Source organism: Coniophora puteana, assembly GCF_000271625.1.
Source record: "Coniophora puteana RWD-64-598 SS2 unplaced genomic scaffold CONPUscaffold_1, whole genome shotgun sequence".
NCBI lineage: Eukaryota > Fungi > Basidiomycota > Agaricomycetes > Boletales > Coniophoraceae > Coniophora > Coniophora puteana.
The window spans coordinates 1,742,749-1,760,629 of NW_006913053.1; the positions used below are offsets into that span (position 1 = coordinate 1,742,749).

The 17,881-nt window shown below is 51.0% G+C and overlaps 6 protein-coding genes across 6 annotated transcripts; 2 read left to right on the forward strand and 4 right to left on the reverse strand.

The window, feature by feature from the left end:
* Positions 1-9: 9 nt before the first annotated feature.
* CONPUDRAFT_68972 (glycosyltransferase family 1 protein) lies at positions 10-958 on the forward strand (the record flags this gene model as incomplete). Its single annotated transcript, XM_007764497.1, has 3 exons — positions 10-238; positions 287-477; positions 530-958. The coding sequence occupies 3 exons, from the start codon at positions 10-12 to the stop codon at positions 956-958; spliced, it is 849 nt and encodes a 282-aa protein (XP_007762687.1).
* Positions 959-1,145: 187 nt separating this feature from the next.
* On the reverse strand, positions 1,146-2,640 carry CONPUDRAFT_86427 (Clavaminate synthase-like protein; the record flags this gene model as incomplete). The annotated part of the gene is made up of 9 exons (XM_007765055.1): positions 1,146-1,505; positions 1,572-1,750; positions 1,810-1,859; positions 1,916-1,976; positions 2,034-2,135; positions 2,191-2,212; positions 2,267-2,288; positions 2,337-2,502; positions 2,565-2,640. 9 exons carry the CDS (start codon positions 2,638-2,640, stop codon positions 1,146-1,148), a joined length of 1,038 nt encoding a protein of 345 aa, XP_007763245.1.
* A 312-nt stretch (positions 2,641-2,952) lies between these two features.
* Positions 2,953-6,991, reverse strand: CONPUDRAFT_114797 (RIC1-domain-containing protein). The gene is made up of 17 exons (XM_007765077.1): positions 6,742-6,991; positions 6,562-6,669; positions 6,322-6,506; positions 6,097-6,272; positions 5,918-6,045; positions 5,637-5,863; positions 5,348-5,581; positions 5,260-5,296; positions 5,151-5,205; positions 4,919-5,100; positions 4,631-4,864; positions 4,311-4,575; positions 4,169-4,254; positions 3,890-4,115; positions 3,747-3,841; positions 3,366-3,692; positions 2,953-3,312 (listed from the first exon to the last, which is right to left on the reverse strand). Exons 1-17 carry the CDS (start codon positions 6,892-6,894, stop codon positions 3,073-3,075), a joined length of 2,958 nt encoding a protein of 985 aa, XP_007763267.1. The 5' UTR covers positions 6,895-6,991; the 3' UTR covers positions 2,953-3,072.
* Positions 6,992-7,049: 58 nt separating this feature from the next.
* CONPUDRAFT_78804 (MSF1-domain-containing protein) lies at positions 7,050-8,286 on the reverse strand. The gene is made up of 4 exons (XM_007764572.1): positions 8,152-8,286; positions 7,747-8,064; positions 7,580-7,688; positions 7,050-7,519 (listed from the first exon to the last, which is right to left on the reverse strand). The coding sequence occupies exons 1-4, from the start codon at positions 8,181-8,183 to the stop codon at positions 7,298-7,300; spliced, it is 681 nt and encodes a 226-aa protein (XP_007762762.1). The 5' UTR covers positions 8,184-8,286; the 3' UTR covers positions 7,050-7,297.
* A 200-nt stretch (positions 8,287-8,486) lies between these two features.
* Positions 8,487-12,774, reverse strand: CONPUDRAFT_78806 (developmentally regulated GTP-binding protein). Its single transcript, XM_007764573.1, has 22 exons — positions 12,658-12,774; positions 12,433-12,441; positions 12,214-12,375; positions 12,094-12,162; positions 11,963-12,044; positions 11,882-11,911; positions 11,672-11,823; positions 11,495-11,558; positions 11,409-11,446; positions 11,322-11,355; positions 11,243-11,269; positions 11,144-11,181; positions 11,033-11,091; positions 10,860-10,983; positions 10,742-10,804; positions 10,537-10,615; positions 9,868-10,484; positions 9,684-9,796; positions 9,602-9,628; positions 9,412-9,540; positions 9,279-9,359; positions 8,487-9,222 (listed from the first exon to the last, which is right to left on the reverse strand). The coding sequence occupies exons 1-17, from the start codon at positions 12,673-12,675 to the stop codon at positions 10,471-10,473; spliced, it is 1,062 nt and encodes a 353-aa protein (XP_007762763.1). The 5' UTR covers positions 12,676-12,774; the 3' UTR covers positions 8,487-9,222; positions 9,279-9,359; positions 9,412-9,540; positions 9,602-9,628; positions 9,684-9,796; positions 9,868-10,470.
* A 100-nt stretch (positions 12,775-12,874) lies between these two features.
* CONPUDRAFT_141011 (kinase) lies at positions 12,875-17,867 on the forward strand. Its single transcript, XM_007765078.1, has 5 exons — positions 12,875-14,476; positions 14,527-14,742; positions 14,792-16,473; positions 16,526-16,829; positions 16,894-17,867. Exons 1-5 carry the CDS (start codon positions 12,882-12,884, stop codon positions 17,255-17,257), a joined length of 4,161 nt encoding a protein of 1,386 aa, XP_007763268.1. The 5' UTR covers positions 12,875-12,881; the 3' UTR covers positions 17,258-17,867.
* The last annotated feature ends 14 nt before the right edge of the window (positions 17,868-17,881 follow it).

Consider the following 17,881-nt stretch of genomic DNA (forward strand, 5'->3'; position numbering starts at 1 on the left):
CCTCAGGCCATGACACGTTGCGTCATCGAGGCAGTCGTTCGAAGTGGCGTCTATGCCATTCTTTCCAAGGGGTGGTCCGACCGACTTCACACGAAGACTGCAGAGGCTTCCGAACCTAAAGAACCTCTCCCTCCTCAGATCTATTCCATATCATCTATTCCTCACGACTGGCTGTTCCAACGAATTGATGCTGTTTGTCACCATGGTGGAGCCGGGACAACAGGTGCTAGTCTGAGAGGTTCGTGACTTTGGCGCTTTCCGGATAATGTCTAACAACACTTTGTAGCTGGAAAACCAACTATCATCAGGCCTTTCTTCGGAGATCAATTTTTCTGGGCTGACCGAGTTGAAGCTCTTGGGATTGGCACCGGAGTTCGCAAGCTTACCGTAGAGGCCTTGACAGATGCACTCACCTCTGCCACCACTGATATCAAGCAAATTGATCGAGCAAGAATAATTGGGGAACAAATTCGTTCGGTCAGTGCTGCTCTCCTGTCCATTGGTATCTTTCATGAACACTGCCCTACAGGAAAACGGCGTGGCGACAGCTATAGAAGCTATTTATCGAGACCTAGATTATGCACGTTCTTTGATCAAGCGGACCGCAGACCGAACCCTAGACGACGAGCCGAACGTTGAATCTCCAGACCAAGAGCAATTCCCCCAACCTTCTCAGTCGTTGATGGATCGCTCTCTCTCCAGATCCCACAGAAGCTCCCGTGGCTCTCACCGCAAAACTCCTAGCGAGGACTGGAGCGTGATCTCTGACCAGGAGGAACCCCGGTCATCACCAAGCTCTCGGCGAAATAGCAGACGAAGCAGCGAAGGCAAGATAGAAAGGTCCCCTACAGCGAAGAGGACTGGCTTAACAGCAGCTGTGATGTCTGTTTTGCCCTCGGCGACTCATCGACGATCTGGTTCTACCCCTTCGCAATCTAAGCCTATGGTCAACCCCTAATCTACTCAAGGACTTTCAGTGTTTCCATGCTTAGTGGCACCTGTATCATACGCATATATCATAATAATAATACATACATCTACGAATGTCTTCATAGATATGCGTCCAATTGACTTAATGGATGAGATGCGCTCACGGTTCCTAGAAATCTACAGCAGTAGCTGGAAGTGAACCCAGTATGTTAGAACTACATAGCCGACGGCTTGTCGTAGTGTTCAGCTAAAATCCGTTTACTAAACTGACCAAAGGTCTCTGTGGAGGAGATGCGTTGATCTGTGTTGGGCTGCATGAACAATGCAAATGTCTCGCGGGAGATACTCTGCATGTCTTTGCCAGAGCCAACGCGAACGCAGTGAGGCGTCGCTCGCAGTCTGCCATCAGTCACCAGCTCGAGCGCCTCTCCGGTCTGGAATGCTAGGCAATCTGGCGGGATAGACACCTTTGTCAACTCACCTCCCCGAGTTTTGATGTAGAGGCCGGACTCTGGGGAAGGTGATGAGATAGCAATAGGCGCATTTGAGACATTTCCCTGCTTCAGGAACATAGCCTATGGGTTGTCAATAAGTATGAGTGCCAATGGATATTTCACGATCAATATAAGTAAGTTCCTTACTGAGCACAAGCCGGTCAACAGGGAGTGGTCTAGATGGAAGCCGCACCAACTATCCACTGGTCCATCGTCGCGAACGTCGGAGGTTGGGGGGAAGTAATGAAGTAAGCGAGCCTTGGTAGTTTGAGAGGTGCTTATGAGCTGAGGCAGGGAAATGGACTTGTCGGACAGGTTTTTGGCCACTGTTTTGGAGAGCTGGATGGTGAGCCAAGCCCGAAGAGTCACCAAGGAAGCGACAGACCAAATGGTTGACAGGCTGCGGCGATCTCGCAGCCCACCTTAAACACAAAGCTGGTAACAATGAAGATCACGGTTGGGCAATGAATTGTTATGAATTCGAGACTTACCGACCAAGATCTTTGAAAGCAGCTTCAAACCCGCCAATCGATGGCTCATCCGCACTCGGCCCTACATATCGGACCACTCACTTTAGCTGCATTGGCAAGAACCTATCATTCCACGTACATATATTGTTTCCGTAATATTCGCGATACTCCTCCTTCAGCTGAGAAGCGACATCTGGTGTGTCTACTACAGGGTTGGCATAGTAGGAGCCCTTGAGCGTATCTTCATGAAACTCAGTTATCAGCTTATGCTTGCCGTGATTGAGGGGTGAGCGTGCCTGGCTTGCCATTCATAATTTCCTAAGTAGCAAATCATATAAGCAAGGAGCACGGAGGAAGCCAGTTCAACTGTACTTTGCCATGAGACCATCCGAAACTAGGGATGGTATCAGTTACATAAGTTCGTCTGAAACCGTAAACTTGCCTGTAAGAAGTCCTTGGGTCTGTGTATTTCTCTCTGATACCTTCATCGAGATTGGCAAATGTATGAGCCAATCGAAGGAGGTTCTCCCTTTGCGAGTTATAGGCAGCAGGTAAGTCTTTGACCAGGATTATACCAAGAGCTTGAGGGTGGGATCCAAAGGCTTGCTCTGGAAAGTACCACGAAAAGTCAATGTGTGTTTAGAATACTCTTGAGGGAGCTGCGTGTTACCGATTTCGCGTTCAAGGGACAGCGGGGAGGAGACCAGAGTTGGGTAAGAGATAGTGATGACCCCTGAAGATGTCATGGTGGAAAAGCTCTGCAAACGTCGCGTGAGTGAGGCACAAGAACGTCGCGAAAGGACGGCAATCATGGTGCCCCGTCCTCTGAGAGGTGTTAGTGAACGCACAGATGGAAAGCTTCAAACACCGAGCTTGACGGACGTCTTATGCAACAGGAGACTTAGATCCGAAGGAACGATCAGGTGAAATCCCTTAATTACAGCCGGTGCGGAGGCAGTCCTCTCAATACATATGGTTTTTGTACCTTGACAGGTTCTTAGTATGGTCAAGGAAGTAGGCGAAGCCCAGATAGCACTGCTTCTATCAAAGGGAAATGTGCTGAATACAATCAAGATTGCAAGGTATTAGGCAACGATAGCATGGTCACATATTTTACAGAATTCCAAGCCTGGGTCGAATGGATTGTCTACAGCGCTCACTTTCAAGAATCGAGACGATCAAAGATCATCGGTATCGACCAAGTTGCTTTCTCTCAATGCATGTTGGAGAACTTTGCCGCTATCATCGACGGAACGCAAAAAGCGCAACAGCTCCCGGCACAGCTGCCACTCCTGCTCTTGCACGGCAAGGCGGAGCAGCTTGACAGCGTCTTCATTCTTCTCATCCAGCGGCTGAAGATTGTGCAGAATTAACAGATAAGAACCTGCGGTCTTCAGCCTCTTCGATGCCAAACAAGTCTGGAAGGTATCATATGGAGAAGGCGAAAGGAAACTCGACAAGTCCAGCGCACCTCAAATAACTCTTGGGGATTGCCGACGATATTGAAAAGCCGCTTCCACCTGCTGACTTCCGTCTTTCTAGCACATCCAACGACTACGTCCAGCGCAGCATCGAAATGATCCAGAAATTCAACGACAGCCGTCAATGCGGAGCCTTCTTTGGGTTCTTCATCTTCGTCGTTGGATGAGAATTCGGACTCGACAATGTAATGCAGAAGGATTTCCAAAGCGTGCGCAAAGTAAACCAGATTCTGGTAATGCGTCGCCAGATCAACTGCTTCACGAACCTGCCCTGCTTCGAGGTGATATCGAAGGATATGATGGATGAACATGTGGGACTGTGATATGGGTGATGTTAGAGACAAGTGGTTTCGGGACGTTCGACAGCTTACGCTTGTAGCATGCCGAAACATGACGAAAGGTAGATTAGCCCGGGCAGCAGCTTCGTGCTCTGCACCGATGATAATTCCTTTGTCCATAAGGACAGCTAATGTACGCTTAGTTCTGATTCAGATCAATTCAGCGAGACACTTACACAGCGGATAAAACTCCAATGGGATGAAGACACTCTCCTTAACACTCTCATGTGCCCCAGCCGAGGTAGACTCAATCGTAAGTGCATTCAGCCAGACCCTGATGCCGTGTCCGTCGTATCCCCACAGTGAGTTCTCGAGGGAACCGATGCCGTGTAGATGTATCCAACAAAACTCGATGCGTTCGGCGAATATTTGCATGTCATATTTGACCTCTTGGTTACCAGCCTACATGTCATTGAGCAATATACTTGGATGCGCACACAGATGACGATACTTACCTTGCGAGGACGGAGAAGAATGAGCTGCCCTCCAATCATCATCAATACGGTGGCGACGGCCAAATCGTCCACAGGGTCGCCGATGTCTAAACATGAAGTTCAATAATTGGCGCACAAAGCCCACGCAAGTATTCGGCCTTACGTTTCTGAGCACTTGGGATCATCCAGCTCACGGCTGAGACAGCACTAGGCGAAGCGATAATGCCGTTGAACGAGATACTTCCACATAAATGAAGCTTGATAGTATCGGCAGTGGGTACAATGAGGTAGTGTATCAGCATGTTCTCAGCTGTATAAACCAGCAACGAGTTGTCCACAAGGGAGAGCGTGACAACAGGCGAAGTGACAACTTCACGGTAGAGAACATTTTGATTGCTGAGCTCCATATCTCTCGAATATAGCCGTATCTAGAGTAGTAGCGCATCAGATGGGTCATCGTAAACCCAAGAAAAGAGAGAATACCTGGTATGATTTCGAAATCTCCACTGCAGCAATCAACACATGGTGGAACCATAGAAGACCCCCCTTTACGCAAAAAGCCTGCTCCTGAGTGACATTTGCGAACAGTTTCCACCTTCCTGATGCAGAGCTGTAATGTACTAGCCCTCGCCGGCCAGCAAATGCAATCAAACGACCATCGGAACTTAATGCCGAGTAGCGTATAGGCCAGTTCGTCGCTAGATATGCCTGAGGTATCTACTCAAGTTTTATCAAGGTGCTTGTTGGTTTTTTATGTGAATGTATGCGCACCTTGACGTGCTGCCAGACATCTGACTCGGGATTGATGACACTCATGTCTGGTTGATCTGCTCCACGGTATACTAAAGCACGATCATCGAGCAGCAGAAACGCATGCTGTGTGTTGTCAGGAGACAACTGGCACGTCGTAGCACTTTTGGCAAACGGTATGATAAATATCTGCCCTTCGGTCTCTGGTCCGATATTAGTATCAGCGGCTTGGTACAACAGTAGCTGCGCTCACTATTCTCTACTGGATGTGTCAATACCACAAGTTCGAAATTTCCTGGCGCCCAAAACTGTTGATCTCAGTCATGCAACTTTCCTTGAAGAAAAAAGGGAGTTAAATTTACGAGGTCCCTAATTCCGAGCATAAAAGTATCTTCAAACCTGAATGTAACATTCAGCTAAAGATGTTGCCCTGCTGTCCAGTACACTTACTTTTCCGAGTCCAAGTTGTCGACAATGCCAAGGCTAGACGCTAAACACCGGCCCCCTACGCTGAAGGTTGCCCAGCCGTGTCTCCAACCCACAGCTAGGACGTAGCCATCCGAGCTCCACTGCATAGCTGAGACGGGTCCCGTTGGTCTATTGTGAGGGTTAGGCTGGGACAATACCTGTGGCTGAGGCGTCGGTCGCTCTTGTGTTGGAAAACTCGTCAGCTCGACCGCACCGCTGTCAGGTCACTTCTGAGGTGCATCGCACGGGTTTAAGACATAGGAGGATTTACCTCTGAGTGCCTACGGCGATGAGGGAGTACCTGGAGTTGACCGCAATATCAACGGCTCGTCGAGGTTCAGCATAGGCTCTCTCGTATCCCGGTTGGCCCTCTTCGACATGTCGCTGCTTCTGGACCCAGCGAGGAAACTCGTAGTTATGTACACAGGTGCCTTGCCAGCGGTGCAAGCCAGAGCTTTCATTCGATGTCCGAGAGCTAAAGTGCACACTCGATGTACTCTGAAGGTACCATTCAATCACTCATTCCATCAGATTGGACGTGTACAAACGTACCTCTAGGCCGCTGCGAGAGCCACCTGCGGAGTCTGCGTACTCTACAAGCTGAACGAAGTATGCTCGGCCGTCCGACGTAACCCACGCTTCCACGTCGCCGGATATGTGCCGTAGCTTCGAGATAGTGACTGGGCCTCATGAGATGTGTCGGACCAAGCATACGACAAGGGCGGACTCACTCTCTGGTTCAACTAACCAGGATAGATCTTGTTCGGCTAAAACCCATGTTCCGTATCCTTGTATAGCATGATTCGCATCCTCTTCACCATTCTCGTCGTATATCGGCCAGGGTATACGCTGAACGGCTGGCGGGCTTCTCGTCGAGAATACAAGATAATGCTTGCGAGGCGAGACGCTACAGATCATCAGCTTCCGCGCATATATTCAAGACGATGAATGCCAACCAGAGAATCTGGCCCTCAGCACGTATAACGCCCTCGAAGGCAAGACTGAGGGATTGGAAGGGGATGCCCTCACCCGCCCCTGTCAGAAAGTTGTGTTGTGTCCCCTGTGGTAGATCTGGAGGCTGGTACGCCGAGGTCTCTGGGACGTAATCAATCGTGACTAGCACCAGAAATGACTTGGATGTCTTTCGGAGGAGATGTGTGACTCTCGCGGACGAGGATAAGTTGCATGAAACACACCTGAATGACAATCCGACTCCCGTCGGGTGCCCATGTCGCGCCCACATTATCGCCATGTTCTACTACGGAAGCAGGCGTCCTGGCAAAGTGGGCAAGGATTGCTGGGGGCTCAAGAGATAAACAACGCGTCAGGACATGACCGGAAATTCGTTGAATGCGAGGTAAGTTCCTGAGACTCACTCGAACTCGCCAGACGGAGAGCGCATCGTTCGTAACCGCACAGAACAGCGACTTTCTTGGGCTTTCCTCAAGGCCGATGATGGGCTCCGGGAATACATCAGGGAGTGCAGGCGCAGTGGATAGCTGTTTTGCGGCTGATGTGGGGAAGTACATGTTCGCCCGCTCAGGCGCGCGTGCTACTTCCTTGGTTGCGTCAGGCCACCACGGCGGGAAGTAAGATCATGAACAAGCGCCTTGCTCTCAGTTGTCCTTCAAGCGGTTCGATCAGCTGACGGTTCTCAAGAGCGCGATAACAGCTGAGAACTAGGTGTAAATTGGAAACTATCATCTCCGCGATTGCTCACAGCATGGCTGAAAGCCATGCCGACGGAGGAAATCAGGGGGAGTGTGTTATTGGATATGTGGTAGTTTACTGGCAACTAATGATACAATTATGGAGCAGTGCAATGCGTGGATAAGTCAGTGGAGGTATGTGAAGTGAGCTACTAGAATGATCACCAAGACGGAAAACGACAAGACAGAAATAACGGAGCGGTGCACCAAGTGAAAGCATCAGCTACGGCCCCCAGAATTTGCTCACCCATGAGTTATTTTGAGGTTGTGAGGCTTGATCGTCCACATTGTGCTCATCATCCTCGCAGTGCAGAGAAGCCGAGGAATGAGGGATGGGATTCTCCGCGAGGTCAGAGCGCAAATTGCCCATATATGACCCTAGTGCCATGGGTTGTTGTCTTGCTTGGCGCAAGAGATTAACGATGAGAGAGACGCCCTCCCGGGACTAAAACACGAGATTTAGCGTTCTTGTCTCATACATTATAATGTCACACGCAGAACTCACTCGTTGGATGTGTGTCTTAAACCGCGCGAGGCCATGGCTCTCAATCCTCTTGGTCAAACCCCAGCCGAACTTGGAAGTAATATAGGCTTCCGTAGTCTGCAAAGTTCCCCTAAAGAAGAATGACACGGTCAATAAACAGTAGGATAGCACAGGGCAAATTTGCTTACCCGTTCTCGGCCTGGCGGAAATGCTGCCTTTCCTCAACTTGCAGCACCTTCACATGGTCGAGGTTCTTCGTGCTGCAACGCACCTCCTTGCCAAAAGGATCCACCTCACTCTCCTCAATGACCCACGATTCCGTCTTGGAGATGATACCCTGAGGGGCCCATCTGGGAAGAGCACCGCGCTTGAGGATGAGCCGAGTCGTCACGAGCGAGCCAGATTCCGTTTGCTGCCGAGAAATTACGTCGCAGGAGAGAACATGCGCAGCGTAAGGGTTCGGGTACCGCAGGAAGAACGCGAGCGACACGATAGACCAGGGATCGCTGGTAAGAGGAAGAGGGGCGCGTGCCGAAATTGAGTACCGCCACCTGGGACGTACTTTCCAATAAATGAGAAAAAATGTGACTTACTCATACAGGAAGGACTGGCTGAAAAACTTCATGGGCAACGATCCCGGCTGGTGAGTAGAATACTAAGAAGGTGTCGTTTTGCTTAGAAGAGACTGATGGTTGTGAGTCGAAGCAAGGGCGCAAAACGGGGGAGGGGGATGGAAGCAGCTGGGCCCTGTAGAGCGTCGGCAAGTCTTATGTGGCCCCTCGGATATTTATTTCATGTAAGCCACATAGCGTGATCCAACCCCGCATTCCCCTGAGCAGATGACCGCGTACTGCTCCCGACAGACCGACCCCTCTAGATCTTCCTTCGCGTTTACGTCTTCGTTCCAAGAACAGCTATGCTTTCTATCGGCTTTGCATTAACCTTTCTATGATAATGTACCCCGTGCTACATGTATCTGCATCCAATATCATGATCACTTCAATTCTGCGCCACGCAGAATCTAAACAGATGCCACGCTGCATCCTGGCGGCCGGTCTATCGGCCGTACGTGTCGTCTTCTACCACCCCTTCACTCGACACGAGCACCCTAAGCCCATCGTGTGCAGGTCGCACCCATACCGGCGTTCCATCTTTGATCACCTCCAAGCCCTTTTTCTCGGTGGCCGTCAGTTCTTCCTCGCGAAATTGATCGCCCCCCGCAGCCTTGCTCATGGTCACAAACTCGTCGTGAGTAATATTGTGGCTGAATCCAGTCATATAGTTCCGCGGGGCGCCAAACCTACGGATCGATGCGAGGGCTTCTCCTAGCCCGTAGTGCGACGTATGCGCCTCCAGCCGGAGGCAGTCAACGATAAATACCGACTTGGTCGTCACTTCACGCTCCAAGACAGCCCAGGTTTCATCAGGGATGAGAGACACGTCCGAGATGTAGACGATGGACCGCTGGATGATAAACCCAAACGCGATCAAAGGATGGATCTTGGATTTGACTCCGTTGGCGCGAAGCTCTGGGAGCGGCCGAACGGGAGAAGTGGGAGAAGTCTGCTCTGATTCAGCAGGAGTGCCCGGCTGCGAGACGGCTGGGGTGGGCGTGAAAGCAGGAGGTGGAGTCGAGCTTGTCGAGAATAGGCGGCCATGGTGCACTGAATGGATGAGAGCTCAGAACAAAATGGTGCGTCGCATGCTGCTTCTATCTCACCCGATATTGGTGTTACCGATATGCCGGAGTCTCCGATCTCGAATGGAACCTTGTCCTCGAAGATATGCCAGACGAATTCAGGGACCTAAGAAAAGTTAGTACGTCGCATGAAACACAAGGCGTGCATATTCACGGACATCACCTCCGCCAGAAGCAAACTCTTTCGAGACAAGATAAGGAAAGGCGCGCTGGACTTCCTTGAATGTCGACTGAGAGATATAGACATCGACGTGCTTCTGGATTGCGCCTCCCAAGGTCCAACCTGATTGGCGCGATGACGCATTGAATGACTTCTTCTATGACAGATGAACGTGCTTTCGTACCTCGCAGATCGTCCAGACCATTCATAGCTAACGAAATGGGTTTAATAACTATGACAGATAAAAGATTTTGCTCAAGACTCACCATCAGCATGGGCATGGGTGATAAGCACAGCGTCTATTCGTCGAAGGCCATACTTAGGGAACCACTCGCAGGCAGCAGCTTGAAAGTTCTTTCCAACGTCTACGACGACCGTCCTAGAGTATGTCAGCCGAATATTCAAGAGGGGATGATGTGATATGTGCGAAAGCTAAATTTCTTGACTCACAGCTTCTGCCCGTCCTTCGCTGGAACTCGAAGCACGGCCGATGTATTCCTGCGTATATTGTGCTTGCCCTCGGGTGTAAGAGTAGACAAACAGGTCTTGCACGGGCGTTTGTTGGGAGGTGCTGTGAGACAGTCTAGATGAGGTATACTCGACGAGGTGCCGGTGCCGAGGAAGATGAATTCCGTCGATGAAGATGGTGTGCTAGCACTAGACATTGTGGGTATCCTCTTGACGTTGGATTAAGAGCGAACGGGCGTCGAGTCAGGAAACCCAAGCCCCGGCTGGCGATATCACCTTATATGTGGTGGTGAAACGATTCGGCGCCATCCTCTTTGGACTTGCGTTATGCAGTGATGCGTTACCTACTGGACTTACGTGCCGCGATTGATGACACCCGCGGAGAGATGCACGAAAACTCCGACCCGTGCGGAACACACGCGCTCACACTTCAACGTTTCAACCCACTATCGCAGCCAGATTGTCAAGGGCTCGTCAAGGGCTATCGCCAGAGGGCGGTGGTATAGCATAACATCCATACATTTACTAGATCTATCTTCATGATCATGAATCCAAGGTATGCTTCATCCCTCCATTTTACAGGCATCACTTTGTAAATACTATCGAAACTCAATGAAACTCGATACATCCAGACAATAAATATAGACTTACTTGAAACAACATCTTCGTCTTGGACTTGATGATTCAAGCTCACTTTCTGTGCATGCGGCGAGAACTTGGAAGAACGACCCTGAGAATAGATGATTGTCAATGCTACTACCATAAGTATGCCCTCACGGCATCAGGGTTAGATCCTTACCCTACAAATGAACAATCAGCAACGAGGATCGAGGCGAAGGGTGCGGAAGTGACCGACTGACCATACTAAACCATATCGGAAGTTCGCGGCCAGGGACCTATGGATGCCGATACACACGTCCTTTGGATAATCGCGTGAACGCTCGGCTTAACGATCAGGCCGACAGACCCCATACCTCGACAGTCGCGCCTTTCCGTAAGCAAACCGGGTCTGACAGGTCCGGACGAACACCTCGTTTCTTGGTGTACACCTTCACTAGCCCTAGGCTCTCCCAGATGCGATCAATAAGGTAGTCCAAACTGATCATCAGTCAGACACGGAACACTGCTGAAGGGAAAGAGTTTTTACTTCAAATCCAGTTCACAGCTGATAACAACGGTATGATCCGTTCGTGCGAGCTTGTCGACCTTGTATGTAAGTTAGTGTCAATACTGGATGTTCTTCAAAATGGCTACATGCTTGTTCCAAGCTGATCGCGTCAATCTTGTTATACACGTCTAAATTCGAGTCACCAAAGATGAGGTTGATGAGATCTAAAGGAACATTGTGATATCTTACAGAGACATGGAATGTATTTCCGCGTTCCTGCAAACACTCGTCAGCCGATTCGTATGGGTCCTGTAAGTCGGAGACATACCAATAAGCACGTCGATAAATTCGTCCGTGGTGATCTATTTTACTATTTAGCTTCCACCCTGGCCGCCGCTACGAAGATAAAACGTACATCCTCACGAATCATCACATCACAATTGTGAAGCTTATCTGTGATTTTTCAGCGCGACGTTGGTAGAGGGATAATGATCTAGCTACAGCTGGCCAAGATGGTACGGATCGTCTTCTCATCGGTTTTGGTCAGCTTGACGGTGGTGTTGAGCTGTTGAGCCGTATCGAACCAAAACATCGTGTTTCAAAGACTTTGCTACATACCGTTATCTACATATTGAATCATCTCAGTGGGCAATATGTTTGAAGGATCGATCCACTCACGCCGCCAGTCGTTTTACGCTTGAATACGACGTCTGGTCTTCGCTTGTTAAGTCGGATGCCCACAGCATCGAGTTCATGCTCAAGTAACGTGCGCTGCTCTTCTGACTTGGTTGCATCCAGCATGACGAGGATCACGTCTGCGGTCTTGGCAGCTAGATAACGCTTAGATTAGCCACTGAGTCAAGAGTGAAGAGGAGATCTCGATGTTACTTGCGACCACTTGTCGTCCTCGTCCACGACCTGAGAGAAATGATGAGGGCTTTGAGTACCCTAAGCCAGCAAAGAACCCACCTTGACTGGCACCCTCGACAATACCTGGGAGATCGAGAAGCTGAATGCGAGCGCCCTGGTATTCAATAACGCCTGGAATTGCCTACGCAACTAAGTCTTAGATGGATATACGCTTCAAAAATCATACTCACCGTTAGTGTCGTGAACTCATAGGCCGCAGTTTCGGACGCGGTATTGGTAGCTTTGCTCAAAAGCGTCGACTAATCCCGCGAATGTTAAGTCGGTTTCAACCGTTGAAGGATTCAGCCAACCTTGCCAACGGACGGGAACCCTATCAGCGCGACACGAGCATCGCCGGACTTTTGGACGTCAAATCCTACGCCAGCAGGTCCAGACTTGCTGGCAGGCTCGAGGAGCTGCGCTCGATAGCGAGCAAGCTTGGCCTTGAGGAGACCCAGATGGTACTCAGTGGCCTAGTTGCCAAGGGATGGCTGAGTCGGTGGACGTGAGGGTACAGTATAAATGGCTACCTTGTTCTTCTGGGCTTCAAACGTAGTTGTATGTCGGAACTCTTGCATACGAGCTTAAAATGCAACTTACTCCTCGCCATCTCCTCTGAGTTAGGGAGACTCGCTCAGTGAAGATCACATAATGTTCAATCGGTCATCTCACCCTCGATCTCTTTGATCTTTGTATCCGCGTCACGACATGATCAGTCGCAGGACTCTCGAATGTATGTTTATTTCTCAACTCACTTTCTCGACGATACCCATGGTGGCAGCTGATTAACGCGCACCGCGTTCCTGGAAGACAGCAGGAAATAGTGTTCTTGATTAGGGAAGAAAAGAGTCCGACGACTGACGACGGGCAGGCTCAATGTATGAGGTCACCAAGCAGGTGATCACGTGGAAGAAGAGAGCATTAGGATCGTGATCACCTATTGCCTTCCGGTTCCACCGCCAGCATTTTAGAGAGGAAGATGCGGAGACACCAACCAACGCTTTTCTCCCTCACGGAGCAGGAAGCGAACGAAGACGAGGACGCGGACTGGGACCAGCCCCCCGTTCCCACGCGATCGCTCTCCTCGAACCGTTTATCTATCCCTCCCACCATTCGCAGATCAACCAAGACTCCGAGGAGTCAGAAGCCCTCTCCCTACGCCATCACACCAGGCGCACCCCAGTACTCAGACATATATTCCCAGTTTGTCCGCAGATATAGGTCGGCAGATCCCGCTCTAGACGATGACCTACATAACGACCCAGATAGTAATTACTTTCACCGCGGTCTTGGCCAGCTCACAGACGCGGGCGACAGTGATGACGAAGACCCCCGCCCATCCATCCTTTCAGACTCCATCGATGGCCACCCCTCTCATGGCCTCGATCTGGACGCCGCCCTCCCAGAGACCGCACAGGAGCGCGAGCGGCTCGAATGGCAGACTATGCTTGCCTCCGTGCTAGACGGCGACGTGCTTAGATCCGAGAAGACGCGTATCGCCGTCGCCCTTGAATCGTCCTCGGAAGAGCAGAACAATCCCCATCTCAACATATGGCTCGGTCTCCGCGCCAAGTTCGCCGGCCGCTCGGAGGTTGAAGAGCGCAAACGTTTGGAGGAACGCCGAATACGGATCGTTGACCCAGTCATACAAGAAATCAACACTTTTTGCCTTCGCGATGATGAGCAGGACCCTACGGTAGCTCTTAAGCGCGTCAACGCCATCCTCCTCCGCCTAGATGCGGCCGAGTCATTGTATCCCAACCTCAAAGCCTTCTATATGGACAAGGCGCCGGCCATGCATCCAACGTTTCAGTCCCGCTGCGATACCCTGAACACTTGGTCCACTGTACTTCTCTCTCTGAGACGTCATATCGCCTTGCTGCAGCGCTGGACGGGCAGTGATACGCTCGATGTCACAGCTCCCAACACCAGCAATGAAGTCCCGATCACTAATTTCCCAATGCATCCAGAGGCCAACGGGTCTGCCGACAAGGCGGATAGCACGACCTTCGTAGAAAGAGTTCTCAAAGAGGATTCCATCCAGAAGACTTTCGAGAAGGGTTTCTTGACTACTGTCCACGCGTTTATTGGCGCTGCCCGTGATGCGCAGGTCAATCTAGCGCTGCTGTTTGAGGAGATGAATCTACCAACCTTCGAGAACGAGCTTGTTCCACTTATCTCATTCCCCACCAAGCTTGCTCAGGCCGTATTGCGCGTCCGGCTCGACTACGTGCAACGCCTTCGCGAACCGGAGGTCCTCATCATCGATCAGGTCACGGAAGATTTGAAGCTTAGCTTGGGGCTTGCTTGTACACTGAAACGCCAGTACGAAGCATTTCTGTCCCCGGATCCCGGTGGGAAGTGGGCGCTGCCACGATGTATAAGCGAAGACTATGACTCTACTATCTTAGAAGCGATTTCTGTCTTTTTCAGACTCATTCATTGGAAGCTCAAGAGCGGCGTGAAAGGCATCTACTTCAAGGAGACTGATGTCCTCGAGGCGCAATGGGCAACTCTAAACGACGTCAGTATGACCGTCGTTGGGGGCTCGGCCGTTGTGGCGGAGCAAGTCTGGTACGTGCTAACAATGGTCATGATTGGGAGTGCTGACAAGGGGCGTGCAGTGCATTGACGAATAAGCTCATGGTTCGTGTGGCCAACTACTTTGAGACGCAGGTTCGCGTCCCCTTCGTGACCGACTCGCCTATAAAACATCGGCATACCTCATCATTTTCAAGCGATTCGGGAGACAGCATGAGTGAGGAACAGAAGGTTTCATGGTACAGCAAAGTTTTGGACAACGTACGGTTGCGGTACCGTAAGCTGCAACGGTTTGCGAGGTATGCCCACTTAAACCTACACCATGGACATCACTGATGGAACGGACAGAGCGCTCACTCAAAGGTTCAGCAACTCAGCCGAGTATAACCTCGAGAACATTATGCTTGACTCCTTTATATCGAACCTCGTCGCTTCGGATCACTTTCTCGTCTATACACAAACCTACGAGGAAGATGGCACGTACATCGTCGCTCCAAGTTACCTGCGCGAACGGCCTGAAGCTATTAGGCGAATTCTCTTCGAATCGTTCCATGTCAACGAAATCATGACAGACGACGGCTTGCCCGTTCTCGAGAATCCCGACTATGATGGGAGTGACGAGGAGGGAATCGGCTACCTCCTCGTTCTCTCTCCACGCAGTCAATTCCTCTGGAATGGGCTTGTCCTGATGCTTGAGCTTCCGAAGCTGGACTTGGAGCTCAAGGATAACCGGGTTCGCTTGATTGCGGAAGGTCCACAAAGGCGGCTTGCGCTTGCCAAGCAGCAGTTCACCGACATTTTCCTTCCCATTGATGAGGATGAGGAGGCACTGGAACCTCAGCTCTCTGCACTTCCCTGCCTTATTGAACAGCAGGCACATTTGCCAGCAGTCAACCGCGAGCTGCGCAAAATTGCTCGAGCTACGAACAAGCTTGCAGAGTCCATCGTCGACTCTGTGTCGCACGTCCGCAATTCCCTCCGCGACTCTGAAGGGTATCAGGAGCTTCTGGAGAACTGGTTCCTATTCGCAACAGAACACGGTCAACATGCCCAGAAATACATGGAGCGGGGAGCTTTGGATAAATTCGACCGGCTTCTTATCAGATTGGCCATCTCGTGGGTTTCATTCATCTGCGACGATTGTGACCCGACCGATAGGAAAACTTTTCGTTGGGCAGTCAACGCTTTGGAATTTACGCTGCATCGGACACGGCGGAATAATATCCTGCGGATGCATGATGAACAATTCGAGATGCTTCGGCAAAAGGTGGCCAGTTGCATGACTCTTCTCATCAGTCACTTCGACATCCTGGGCGCCAGGTCAAACCTCGTGGCGAAGAAAGAGAAGGAAAGACAAGACGAACTTCTCCGGGAGCAAGCCTCCATCCGACGAGCAGAAGAAGAGCCGGCCATCGTTCCCGCCAATGAAGAAGAACTTTTGAAAGGCGTACACCTTGCTTACACCGACCTCGACTTGCGAGTCTATTGGGACAAGATATCCCGAGCGGTATCCTACTTGGACTCTACCCGTGCTGAGGCTGGCGCTGAGCAAAGAGCTGTCGGCCGTGTCCTGGACGACGAGAAACCTGAAGACCGGTCGCTTGTCTTCCTCGCTTCCTCCAGTTCTAACATATCCATTCGGTGGCAGCAGCGGCGGTTCATTGGTGCTGGCGCGTACGGCTCTGTGTATCTCGCTGTCAATCTTGACTCGGGATCCTTGATGGCCGTCAAGGAGATCAAGTTCCAAGAAGCGTCCGGGATCACCAGCCTCTACGCCCAGATCCGAGACGAGCTGAGCGTCATGGAGCTGCTGCATCATCCAAATGTCGTGGAGTACTACGGCATCGAAGTTCACCGCGACAAAGTCTACATTTTCGAAGAGTACTGTCAGGGCGGCAGTTTGGCTTCGTTGCTTGAACACGGACGGATTGAAGACGAGAGTATCATCCAGCTTTATACCATGCAGATGCTTGAAGGTCTTGCGTACCTGCACTCCAAAGGCATCGTGCATCGTGATATCAAACCCGACAGTCAGTTTTCTTTGTTTTCCTCATCGAATATAAACTAAATCTCACCACCCAGACATTCTTCTCGACCATCGCGGTGTCATCAAGTATGTCGACTTTGGCGCATCCAAGATCCTTGCCAAGAATCGCACACTGCAGAAGTCTCGCCGTGCTCCAGAAGGCCCTCTTGGACCGGCAGGCCAACTTGGTGGTGGCCTTGGTGTAAACAGTTTGACAGGAACACCGATGTACATGTCCCCCGAGGTTATCAAGAACGATAAGAGAGGCCGGCACGGCGCTATGGACGTGTGGTCCTTGGGTTGTGTGGTTCTGGAGTTCGCGACGGGCAAGAAACCCTGGAGCAACCTAGATAACGAATGGTATGTCCTCTGTGCATTCCCATCCTATCGATATATATCGCATCTGACCCTCGCTCGCCTCCAGGGCCATTATGTTCCGCATCGGCGTTGCAACCCAACACCCTCCTCTTCCAGAGCCGGGTCAACTGAGCGAATTGGGCATTAGTTTCATCAAGCAATGCCTCACCATCGATCCTATGTTAAGGCCTTCTGCCGTAGAGCTTCTCGACCATCCATGGATGGTTGAGTTCGGCGAGCAACTTTTGGGCTATCGCGACGAACAGTTAGTGACTAGTCCACCGGTCGAAGTACCTCCCGAAGAGGACTATGAGCTTGCACGAGTAGCACATCAAGCTGCGATCGCTCAGGAGAAAGAGGTAGAGGCAATCCAGATACCTTCCCCCTCAATGTCCTCCATTGGCACCCCGACGCCAGAGGGTGAGGAGTAAACCAGCCAGCCGGTCTGATTTTCCTTGGTATAGATCAGGGTTTATGTCGCCTTTCTTTCTTTCACGCACTGTACATTATGCAATGTTGTTTTGAGCTTTCACAGCTCCCATGTATTGTCTTCGTCGCATCTACCATACACGAAACTAAAGGTGTACCTGACACATGTTTTGGGGTCCCCCATACTCCCAAGAAACAATAAATATACTAGGAGATACATTATCTACAAATGCGCGTTGGGTCATTCAATGACCCAGCGCGTCGCCTTTTGAATCTGGTGCGAACCCGTGGTGGTGTGGGTGAGGGTACTTGATGCGCTGCGGGTACTGCTCTGAGACAAAGTGCGACGGGGGGCAAAAGGTGGTGGTCGGATCGAAGGGGCGGTGGTTTCGGCTAGCGATACGCGCTTGGCAAAATCTTCGGAAGGAAGCTGGGAATGTACGGGAGCGCCTTGGTAGATGCCAGGAGGAGGAATAGGGTATTTGAAGTCATCGCCATATATTCCAGAGTAGGTGGTGAGCGGCCGTTCCTTGGAGGGGAAATCGACCTTCTCTGGATCCTCGCCTAACGTGACAGGGTAGAAGTCTTCCTGACCGGGGTCGTCCGAGTGCACTGTACGTAGCATA

Excerpts from the sequence above, each read along its gene's own strand:
- CONPUDRAFT_114797 (XM_007765077.1), bottom strand. The coding sequence starts at position 6,894 with ATGTACTTCCCCACATCAGCCGCAAAACAGCTATCCACTGCGCCTGCA. Across the intron at positions 6,046-6,096 it reads CTGGTTAGTTGAACCAGAGA|TCACTATCTCGAAGCTACGG; the intron begins GTGAGTCCGCCC and ends CATGAGGCCCAG. Across the intron at positions 3,693-3,746 it reads TGTTTCGGCATGCTACAAGC|TCCCACATGTTCATCCATCA; the intron begins GTAAGCTGTCGA and ends CCCATATCACAG.
- CONPUDRAFT_141011 (XM_007765078.1), top strand. The coding sequence starts at position 12,882 with ATGCGGAGACACCAACCAACGCTTTTCTCCCTCACGGAGCAGGAAGCG. Across the intron at positions 16,474-16,525 it reads TCGTGATATCAAACCCGACA|ACATTCTTCTCGACCATCGC; the intron begins GTCAGTTTTCTT and ends CTCACCACCCAG. Across the intron at positions 16,830-16,893 it reads AGCAACCTAGATAACGAATG|GGCCATTATGTTCCGCATCG; the intron begins GTATGTCCTCTG and ends GCTCGCCTCCAG.
- CONPUDRAFT_78804 (XM_007764572.1), bottom strand. The coding sequence starts at position 8,183 with ATGAAGTTTTTCAGCCAGTCCTTCCTGTATGA. Across the intron at positions 8,065-8,151 it reads AGCCAGTCCTTCCTGTATGA|CGATCCCTGGTCTATCGTGT; the intron begins GTAAGTCACATT and ends TCCTCTTACCAG. Across the intron at positions 7,689-7,746 it reads TTCCGCCAGGCCGAGAACGG|GGGAACTTTGCAGACTACGG; the intron begins GTAAGCAAATTT and ends ATTCTTCTTTAG.
- CONPUDRAFT_78806 (XM_007764573.1), bottom strand. Across the intron at positions 11,447-11,494 it reads CCGTACCATCTTGGCCAGCT|ATAAGCTTCACAATTGTGAT; the intron begins GTAGCTAGATCA and ends GAAAAATCACAG. Across the intron at positions 11,356-11,408 it reads ATGTGATGATTCGTGAGGAT|ATCACCACGGACGAATTTAT; the intron begins GTACGTTTTATC and ends ATAGTAAAATAG.